The sequence below is a fragment of the Plectropomus leopardus genome, chromosome 10 (genome assembly GCF_026936395.1).
Source record: "Plectropomus leopardus strain MGB_pleo_1.0 chromosome 10, ASM2693639v1, whole genome shotgun sequence".
Lineage (NCBI taxonomy): Eukaryota > Metazoa > Chordata > Actinopteri > Perciformes > Serranidae > Plectropomus > Plectropomus leopardus.
In genome coordinates, this window is record NC_142185.1 from 10,627,754 (window position 1) to 10,639,170 (window position 11,417).

The 11,417-nt window shown below is 39.5% G+C and overlaps 1 protein-coding gene across 3 annotated transcripts in view; it reads right to left on the reverse strand.

The window, feature by feature from the left end:
* Window positions 1–2,971: 2,971 nt before the first annotated feature.
* pard3bb (par-3 family cell polarity regulator beta b) overlaps window positions 2,972–11,417 on the reverse strand; it is a 258,510-nt gene continuing 250,064 nt past the window's right edge. For 2 of the 3 annotated variants that reach the window (XM_088083032.1, XM_088083030.1), the window contains exons 24-26: window positions 10,340–10,555; window positions 9,161–9,271; window positions 2,972–8,942 (exon numbers count right to left, since the gene is read on the reverse strand). In XM_088083032.1, coding sequence (XP_087939158.1) covers window positions 8,813–8,942; window positions 9,161–9,271; window positions 10,340–10,555 — 457 coding nt within the window. In that variant the 3' untranslated portion in view covers window positions 2,972–8,812. Of the gene's footprint in view, window positions 8,943–9,127; window positions 9,272–10,339; window positions 10,556–11,417 lie in introns of all 3 variants that reach the window. The other variant, XM_042494371.2, reaches the window with a different exon arrangement.

The window sequence follows — 11,417 nt, forward strand, 5'->3', positions numbered from 1 at the left end:
AAAACGAACTGACCCATCTTTGTCCAGGAGACTTCTCCTAAACCACTGAAAAAGCCCTGCCCAAAATACACTGTTTATATTTTTCTGCAGTGCTGAACAGGAAGATCAAATCTGATGACTTAATGGAAAACAGACATTTGGCCTTGTGTGTCACTTCTGTATATCAATGCAGATTTATACAGTATTGAACTGCACCATCAGTTTCAGTCAATGATGATTAAAACTCACTAAAGCTCCAACAAACCATAACACTGTGCTGACATTTTATTACCATGTTTAAAATGGATGTGTGTGTGTGCACAACAAACTCCTGATTGTGATCGGCGCTTGTCACACTTGAATCATTAGTCCACAGTTGTAGAGAAAACAAGATCGTAAGTTGACAATAATTAATGAGGATTTTGGGAGGTCTGGCAGTTCCAAGGACGGCCTTCAAACACAGTGTATACACGAAAAACAATCACAAGTCAAGGGAACAAAAAGCAGGCTGCCAGGCTGCCAATAATAGCTGCAACTGAACAATACCTTGCCAAGCAGACACACACACTCACACGTCCACAAACTGGCAGCCACTCATAATAGGAAATCCTAATTACAATGGCTTCCAATGATTATTAAAACTACTAATAATAACTGCTAATAATTACAGCATGCCAAACCTGCCTTGGGAGGGAGGTTGGAGCAATTACACACCCAGTCAGTCAGTGACGAGTTCATACAGTCAGTCAGCGAGTCAGCCACGCTGTTTGACAGTCTCTCAAACACAGCGTCAAAGAAATTACCAGCATAAGGCCACTCAGTCAGCAGGTCTGTCAGGAAACCCAGGAATTTACTGCAGGGTTTGTCATAATCTGAACAGGTTACATGTCAATTAAAAATGCATTAAGTGATTGAGACCACAAGAAGATCGATGTCACCCAGAATATACTATCAGCTCCTCTGCTTCTTTAAGTAATTCCCATAACTACAGTACTATCAAATTTGAAAGCTGCGGCACACACAATAGATAAGTACATATATATTTTTTAAAAAAATCTTTTTTTTTTCTTTGGCCCCTATTGATATGTTAATTTTTGACTATGTTTGCACCGATCTTGTTTGGAAGCTCGCTGAAGGTTGCTCAAGTAGCTACTAACACCTCACATTTTGCAGTCATTGTTGAGTTTGAGGAGTAAAGCCTTCCAAAATGTATTCACTCAATCATTTATTTTTGTTATGTTGCACTGTAAATTTACTAACACTTGATTACTTTACTCTTAATCTCCTCTGTTCAAGTCGTCAGCACCTGCTCTGAGGACAGCCACCATTATTCTCTCTGCTGCTAAACCACACAAACATACTACAAACTGCAGCGCCACACTACTGTTACGATGTGATGATAGCCTGCCAAAACTTCTTATAATTTGTTTAGAAAGTCCAAACCATCTAAAATTTGTTTTCACACCAGTACCTAACCATTATTGAGACTGATCTGGACCAATTCTGCTTCTTTTCTTCAGACCAAAGTACAACTGTTTGGTTTCGTACTATGGCCTGGGGAACGGTTTTGCACCTCAAATTTTAGCCCAAATTGAATTAAAAATTTGAGGTGTGAAAGGGCCGTTAAATACACAAAGTTATAACAATTTTCTAATACAAACTACATCAATTCACATGCTATTGTATGTAATGTTACCAGTGACCTGTAAAGATTATTATTCAAGAATATTCCTTGAATATTAGTGAAGTACCTCTACAGGCCACACATTATCAGTTATTATATGCAATGTGAGTATATTGTATGCAACGTGAGTATATTACGGAGTCTCACCTTATCATTTTTTGGGTGAATACTGACTTTGACAGGCCTCGAGTCTTTTAGCTTCCTGGATGTGTGACTTTCTCCGCCACTTGCTCGTTTACTTGAACTTTCTGCTTTTTCAATCTGAAGAAGTCCCGCACAGCTGGCTCGTCTGAGTTTTAGGAAGAGGGTTGGTGAGATCCATTAGGACTCACCCGTACTGTAAGGTAAAACACAGCAATACATTCAGCGTAAAGCCTCTGAAATCAGCACAGATATGCAAAGTGCAGTGAGAATTCTCAGTGAGATGAATGGTAGCAACAAATATATATAGACAGCTACGGACAGCTACGGAGTCAAACAGCCAGCAAGTTCATTCAGTCTGTCCACACTCTTTTCATTGGCTCCATTTCAGTGACACGTTTGATTCAGACGGAGAGAAAAGTCCAGAAGCACACTGCAATTAATCTTTGTAACTACTATAAGTCCTCACATGCATTAACACAAACAGCAGGACTTAAATAGCCATTACAATCAGAATATTGAATGTTGGAAACACACACACACAGACACACTTTGTAGATCCATACTGAACACTGTGCACACAATGAACCTTGGTAGTGACTCAGGAGAATTTAATTACGTCCTCTCCCTCTCCCCATTGGCCGAGAGGTCTGGGATATGCTAATTAAGCCTTGACTGATAAAACATTCCCTTGGCCTCTGTGTCTCATTACTACTAACTTCTCTGATTGCAGCCTGAGTCCAGCACCAACAGTGTCTGATAAATAAGAAAGCACCTGAAGCCACAGGCTGTGACTAAATGCTTATTAATCGTAGGGATATGACCTAGCAGTGTGATGGCACTACGCCAGTAAAACTAAAAAAAGAAAAAAACTTTGTGCCACAATCAGTGTACCTTATCTTCTTTTTCTAATTGATAATTAGTCTTGCATTAATTTGGGGCCAACATCTATCTCTTATCACAAAGGTACAATTTATCAGCAGCTTAAATGATGGACTAAATTGGGTTGGCAATGTTAATGATTCACCTTGCAGGGAATGGGGGACATGTGGGAAATAATTTCTCCTGACTCATATTTAATTAACCTCAGCAGATGTGCTGGGCATGCATTGTGGCTTAAAATAGACATATTTAAAAGATTTTAAGTATGACATCTTTGGCACAATCCCAGTTTAAAATGAATATTTTAATGCAAAAAATGATGTTATATACATAAATATAAAATGTAGGTACACAATAATAGAAATCACTGTTATTGTTACAGCATTATAAAATGAGATTTGTTTTTGGGATACAAGCAGTTTAGTAAAAAATGTTATAGTTCTAAAACAGAGAGGTTGTTTAGTTGGCTCCTTCATACACTGGTCTCTGTACAGAGAGAACCAGGACCACCAGAACCCCTCATATAGAAGACCTGGTTAGTACCTTAAGCCTGTGCAACTCATACTGTACGGCCAAAAACCAAAGAGCCATAATTACAGAATGTTTGATATGTTAACCATGCTATGCAAATGTCAAAATGTCTTTTTCTTTACAATATTTTAAAAAGCATGTTGAAAATTGCTTGAACAGTTAATTGTTTTTATGTAAATTCCAAACAAAACTGTGAAAAACTGACATGGAATGAATTTAGGAAAAAAAAAAGTGATTGAAACCTCTTTCTTACAGTAGCATGGTTACACTGGCCAAACACTCTGTAGCTCTGCTATACCCAACCAACAACACCCACTATCATTAAAAAGACATACATAAAAAATAAATGCATTTGAAGAGTAACATACATGTGGATTGCGTACCAGTAACACAGGATAAGAATGTTTCACCTTCATGTAAAGTTCACATCTCAGTAAACTGCAGCTCAGCAAAGCTTCACCGAACACTGACGCAGCATCAGATACACACAGTTAAGAAGCAATCTTCATTCTTTGCAACATATTTTTGGATTGAAGACATAAAAATTGTCTGTGTGACCCCAGTGGATCATTTTCTCTAGTGCTCCGTAACAAACTGTAACTCAAATGCAACTCAGGTTATCCAAAGTAATAAAACTGGCCTTTTGGTGATGAAAATAACCCTTTTTGTTTTTGTATATTGGTCTATAGATTCACAGATTTTAATTCAGAGAGGCTGATTCTTAGTTGTCATGTCTTATCACCCATCACCCTGATCGTAGAAGCACTTAAACCAACTTCAAACTTGTTGAATCTACCCACTTCTCTGACCTCGAGTTAACTGATTTGTTTGGCAGTGTGACATGAAACAGAGGCTTCTCTGTTGAATTAACATTGACCAATTACCACCGATTTGCCAATCAGCACCATGGGCAGGACTATCACTGCTGGCAAGCTGTTGATGAGTGTTGTCAGAACAAATGAAAAGTAAAAACAACGATGGTGAGCACTATAGACAAGATATTGCTATTGAGTCTGTTCTAAATCGACACGTCCTCTCAACGTCGTCCGATATTTAAGTTTATCGCTCCAAACTTAAAACCCCGGCAAAACAGATAAGTTGGCATGGCTACACATCCAGCCTTTTCTCAATCCGAACTCGTCAAATAGCTCCGCTCTGTCAGTGCTTTTGACATAAGTGCGTGACACCAAAAGGCATCTTTCACATGCCCATGGGATGCTGTCGGACAGCATTAGCTGAGAACACAGCCGGACAGAACTGGGCACGTTGTTACGATACACGCCGTGTAGATGTCCAACCTGATATGCACACGGGCAGCATCATTTGAAAACACAGGTGGACCGAACCTGTCACGTGGCCATTAAAAGTGTCAGGACAGTGTCAGGTTGTAATGCTGTCGGTAACCATGTAATATAAGAAGCACATGGGCGTTTATAGGGCCGGCGAGAGGGGAGGTGGATGGGTCCCAAAAAGTGGGACTTTGGTGCAGAATCTGGTGTTCACTTCCCATTTGAATGTGATTTTTTTTTCTTAACCTTATCATGTGCCTCCTTCCCCTAATCCTAACCATCCATGACTTTGTCACCTAAGCCTAAACATCCATGCTGTTGTTGCCTAAACACAACCACCTGCCACATCATTACCTCCATGTGCATTTGTTGACATCGGGGCAGCCGCATCACGCAGTGTGAACAACAGACGCTAAAGGATACCTAACTCGCAATATGTAGACGCTGAAGTCGACTGATCAAGCTGCAACATGTGACGCGCTGGAATGAGAACATGTTGACACATTAGTTTGGACTTAAAATGACGTTAGATTCAGGTAATCTCTAGTGACTGGTTATGGATGATCAAGTCCTCCACCACCACACACATCTGTTTTAATTTAATAATTTAAACATTTTACACTTGGATTAATTACACATTTTACAAGCCAACTGCCATTTGACCTACTGGAAGTTTGGTAATATCTAAGGTTTTGCTAGGCACAATAATCTATCACTCACCCTTGTGGAGGCAAGCCAACTGTTACTGTTGTTAATGTTAACATTGAGCAAAAGAGCAAATGATCTAAAGGGGCATGTCAACTATTTTGGTATTGCTTCACTATTGACCATTAGGTCAATATCCTAAGCCTGTGCTTAATTGTTGTACTGTACTTCAGTAATACTTTGACAGTTTTATTTGTAAGTTTGATTTCCATACTGGTGCTGAAAAGTGATAAAAGCATAAAAAAAAACATTTTTAAGAAATTCCCAAAGTCACTACATTCAGTTGATACAAAGCCCACTCCTGTAACCCTCCTCCTACTGCAGATCAACAGACGCACAAATATTTATGAACTCTCATTCCTTTCTCTGCTCTTCCTCGAAAACTCTCTGATTAAAACTTTTGTGAACCACAGATGCTTCGGTCGAGCACTACATGCTTTCTTCCACCTTCTTCCACCCCTACTTTCAGTTTATAACTTCTTCCTTTTATCCCTCTTTCCTCTCAACATACCTTGCTTAATTTTCCTGCACTGCACCTCTGCCTTTCCCTCACTTCTGTTCCTTTCTTTTCTCCTTTCTCTGTTTCTCTAAACTCTTCAACTCTCCTACTTTCCTCGTTCCAATCAAGACCCAGATCTGTCAAACAAACAAGCAAATGAGATGGTTTAGAGACAAAATCTACTTCACATTCTTTTGCAAGAGCTTCAGTCAAATTACTTCATTTTTACATTCACTTCAGTGGGTTTTTATCCTCAGTCACATAAACAGAAATGCAACTCACCTCATCCTAAAATGCCATTTTAAACATTTAATCTTCATTGGGATGAATACTGCTGAGCTTTGGAGTGAAACACAGAAATGTTGAGCTAGACTCTACCTCTTAGTTACACTTAATTGATGGTTTGGTAAGTGGCTAAATGGATATAGACTGTGGTGCAGCACTGAGAAGAGCACTCTGAAGCTCAATTCATGTTTTCAACAGGACTTGTGAGCTCTTCACCACACAGTGACGCCTACACCACCAGGTCACAGAGATGTGCCACGAACATCTAAAACTACAGTACATGGCATACACAGACAACACAGAGAAAAAGAGGCCGATAAGTTATACAGAGTGAAAATGAGCTCTGTTACTGGCCAGTTGCCTTTTCTGCCTGGTTTACCCAACAGCATGGACATCTCCAAGGCAAAAACACTTTGTTCTAGCTCATTAAGAGTGAAAATGGTACACGACTGACATGAGATAGCCGGTGCCCATTGTAGTGGTTTGGTTACATTTTATGAAATAAAGAACGATTGCAAATTATTGGAGTTATTGCTTATTTCTTGTGTTCCCCACATATCATCTTCAAGCACCATTATCACATATGTGATCTTCCCTGATTATTGCATAAGTCCCATTACAGGAAAAAGGCAGCAATAAAAAGCTGTAATGGTGTTAAACTAGGTGTTGGAATCATCTTTCTTTGGGATGTGTATTGCCTCCTCTGGGTTGTCATGTAACAGGAGGTCTCAGTATTATTAAAAGGTCGTCCCACTCTTAGCTTCTTCTAGGATGTAAAAGTTTGTAGGCTGATATAAGCCCTCTGATGAAAGTTTGAAAAATGTGGTTGTCAGCTTGTTGTTTAAATCGCTGGATTACCTTGGAATTGGATCTCTGATGGAAAACCAGAAAGTGAGCAAAAACTCCAATCAGGCTGGAATGATTCAATAAACACAGGTTGTATCGTGCATTAAGTTCTGGTGACTGTGAAAGTGTAATCCAATGAGTTTCCATACATTCAAGTAGAGGTCACTTTGAAGAACGTTACCCAAAGACAAACATAAGTCAGATCACGGTTATATAACCTTAAAATGAATATAAATGAATTGTCAGTTTGAGATTCGGTACTTCTACAGAGTGGTTTGAAATGTTTTTATGTGGGTGTAAGTATGAAGCAGGGTCATTAATAAGTAAACCAACAGCCAGGTGTGGTTTGTAGCTCTGGGCAAGTGTCACACTTGAATTGGTACTGCTACTGATTCTGGTATTGGTACCCAACAGTACCTTTTTGTTACTTTACCGTCTCTGTAATGACACTTGTGATGTAGTAGACTAGAAAAAAATTCCGCTCCTCTGCCCTTTTCGAATCACACATAAGGCTAATATTCTGTCTCTGTCCATCTGTCTGCTTGTGTCTGCTCACCTAGCAGTGATACTCAACAATTTCTAAGATTCTGTAGATAAGAAAATGGATAAGATGTGGAAAATGATCGGCACTGCAGTGATTTTGGTTTGCTATGAAACAGATGAAGCAGCCAACAGAGAGGTCTCATAGCTCTGTGGCCAGCTTCAAGGCTATGGGACGCACTTCTACCTCTTTTCTAAACCTGGCATTCTAACCCAGATGCGCATGGCAAAATCAACTTTTGGCACCAATAAGTTTTACATGGATCGGTACTGGGTTTTATCAATGTAAAACGGTCAGTACACTTAAAAGTACAGAGGTCGGTACCCAAACTTAGTGTTTTCAGACTTTATTTAAACCTTATCCTCCACGAAGAAAGATTTAAACGCATTCCTATCAAAAAAAAAAATTTAGGATAAAAATTAAAGGACTTATAGGAAACCTATTATTACATGTAAAGATAATTCATTTGGTGCTCAACTGTGCTTTAGAGCACTTCAATTACTCAAACGTTTCTATAATTAATTCACAAAACAAGACTGTAGGTGATACATCGAACAACTAGCGAGTACAAAATCTGTAATTCTAAAGGCTGGCATAGTGGTGTTCTCCCTGTTCTTACAAAAATGCACTTTAAAATGTTAAATGTTGTGTGGATTTCTGATTGTTAATCTGGCACGGATGGAAAAATCGTCCTGTAAATGAAGAGTTTTGATGATTTTTTGTTTGTTTGTTTGTTTTAGCAGCCAAGAACACAGAACAATATCTAAATTGTTGTTAGTCACACAGTTTTTGAACACAGGAACATTTTCTGTTATGCTCTACATCTCAGCTCACCCTCACTCAGCCTTACAATCACTTTCTTGTAAATGGCTTTAGTCTTGAGAGTAAATTTGGCTTTTTTCGCACAGAGAACACTGACACTAAAATGAGTGACCTTTTTTCCGTTAAGTGCAACACGTGACCACAAGGTAAACATGTTACCGCATGTTACATTGTAGAATATCTCGTCTTGTTTGTGAAATGGCAGCAGTGGAACCACTACGTGCAATATGAGAGTGTATTGAGCTGTATGCACGCCTTAATTTGAACGGATCCAATTACCTTTGTAGCTCTGACTGAATCTTGAAAGAGACAGTTTAATCAGGGTATAGTGAAAAGTAAAAACCCTCCTAATTTTATACTACGTGAAGACTCAAAGCAATTTAAATGACTTCAAACAACAAGACATTATGCATCACGCCGGCCACTCTATAATTAACCTCCTTTACCTTGCTTGTCTGTGTATTACCATATACTTCAAAGAGCGCAGACAGTGTTTGATAATGATGGTGATTCAGATCACACCATTAACAGGTTTAAACTCTATTTCATTGGAGTACCTAAAGCAGGAAGCGCTGCACGATACAAAGCAGTTAGCGTTCTGCTCATTTTCATCTCTGGACCTGATTCGTTTTCACAGCTGCAGTCATGGCATTCTTCTGTCTCAGGTTGGTTTGGTGTTGCTGTCTTCTTCTCTCCCCAGTATAGCCATATTGGTCTGCACTAGGATCCATCAGGTGCCTGTGGCCAATCAGACATGGTCTCAGACTTATTAAGGTCATAGCAAGTTTTTGTGGTCTTGCTTAAAATGCAGAATAACATAAAAAACAATGCTGCTTTCTTTAGTAATTCTAGAAGATTATCTTTGGAATTATTCAGGTGTTAAAAATGATGAATGGAGTCAATTTTAAAAACAAGATCTTTACCTGGGATCATCTTCATCCACAAATCGCCCCTACCTGTAACCTCCACCCCCTGTTCCACGCGTCATAGTGTCGTACCGTAGTCCACGAAGTGGAGGGGTGGGGGATGGGGGCACATCCTGCCGCAAGGGGCCTCTCTGCTGAGAGCTAGATGCAAAAAAACAAAAAGTCCCCCATGATCACACTGGGAGAAAGAGCCGGTGATGACACATTGACTAAAAGATGAATAGAACAATGAATGATTTAACAGTGTAATAAAAACCAAATTGAGAAAATGAGCAAAGTTATCATCACAAATTCAAGACAGGACCTGACAAGTCAGACGTTACTTTACTTAACTCTGTATTTCTGACTCATTGTAGAGTATAAACTCTGTGCATCATTATGAATCATGTAATATCATGGATGAATGAAGAGACCTGGATACAGCTTTGGGGGCTGGGCCCCATACATTTCTATGGAAGCTTCTCAGTGGCACATAAAAGCCAAAATGCCACGTATAAAATTACCTGGATGATCAGCGCTGCTCCCGCATCATTGGGCCCCTAGAGCAGGCACGCTAGAGACTCACGGCTGCTGAACTCGGGCGGCCAGCTTCTGCTGGCAGAGCTGCTGACCTCTTGTTTAGCATTCCGTGAACTTGAATGGGGATCATGTAATTTAATTTTGCAGCTCTTTTAGAGATTCAAAATGTTATTGGGCTGAATGTATTAAATCCTGATAGTTAAACAAGTCATTTTTTGGAACAGCCTACTTCCATCACTACAATCAACATCTACATTATCGTTATTTAAAAAAAACATCTGAAAAGAACTCTAATTTGCAAAGACTCATAGCACTCATTGAGTCACTGTAATACATTTCACTTTGTAAATACAACCTTTTTGTCATTTGTACATTATCGACTGTGTAGTACTGCTTAGTCTTGGAATTTTGATCAGTTATGCAATCCTTGTTTTTATCGTTTTTTCTTTTTATGAATTATTATTGTTAGCAGTGTGTTTAAACTTTTTAATTTCCTTTCTTGTCTTTTCTATATATGCGTATGTGAAACGAAATGAAATGAAACAAAGCAAAACAAAACGAAATTAAGCAGGAGTTGTGATGCTCAAAAAAATGTATCCAGTGATATGTAGAGACCTCTTTCCCAATGTAAGTCTGTGGGGAAAAAAAGTATTTCTGGACACTTCCTGGGGGCCCCTTGCATTTAATTACCTTGGGTGGGGGTAGTACCCGGGGTCGGCTCCCCGAGGGTCACCTGGTCGTGCATATGGCTGACCAGTTGGGTAGCCGGAGTAAGATGTGGCAGACTGGGAGTTTGGGTTTGGGTAGGACGGGGACTGAGGGTATCCCTGTGGGGCCTGGGGAGGTCCGGGATAATGACCTGACCAGGGCTGCATGGGGTAGTCTGCTGGATCCAATGGACCTCGCCTGTAAAAGAGAACAGCATCATTTTGAAACAAATGATGACACAAAAGAAGAAATCGAAGATTTTTTTTCTATTTTCTATGAAAGAAAAGTTTCATTTGGCATTGCAAAAAACATAAACAGTTGCATGTCAGCACTACTCAGTTTCCTCCATCAACCACAGTTTCCCATGGCTGAACTCTTACAAAATGCAGTTAGGGCTGTTACTCCTACCAACATGATGTTATTCAACACATTACATCATGGCAAGTGCAAAACTGACAGTAAATTTATGCAGTTCATTTCGAGTTCACTGTTCTGTATAACTTAGGCTGAAGACTGTATATGTATATATATATATTGTGTGGCCAAAGGGAAGAAAGCTATGGGCATTTTGGCTTTTTTTGTGACAGCAATTTAAATATATGGCCCTGTTAAAACAACATACTGTTATGAAAGGCAAACAGTGAAATAAACATGATTTGCCTGCAATTTGAACCTCTTCACTGCCTGAAATCACTCATATAAAACAAATCCTCATCCAAGTGCCGACGCTGAGTGCATCATGTCAGAGTTTGCTGTTTTTGTTTGCTCTGTGATGTTCTTTTCATGTCTTTTAATAAGAACTTATCAGCAAATACTAATGCTGCACTTATAGCCAGTTTTCTCTGTTGACTAAATGGCTTAAATATTCATGAAAACCTGCTGAAAACTATTTGTTTTGGACCGACGAGAAAGAGAGGGAGCAGTGCGTGCACGCAGCCAACAGCCCATCGCCGGCCAAAGATCACATAGCAACAGAATATAAGTGACATGTGACAGTTTTAAGTAGGCTGGGGCTCAGTTAACGCACACACACACACACACACACACACACACACACACA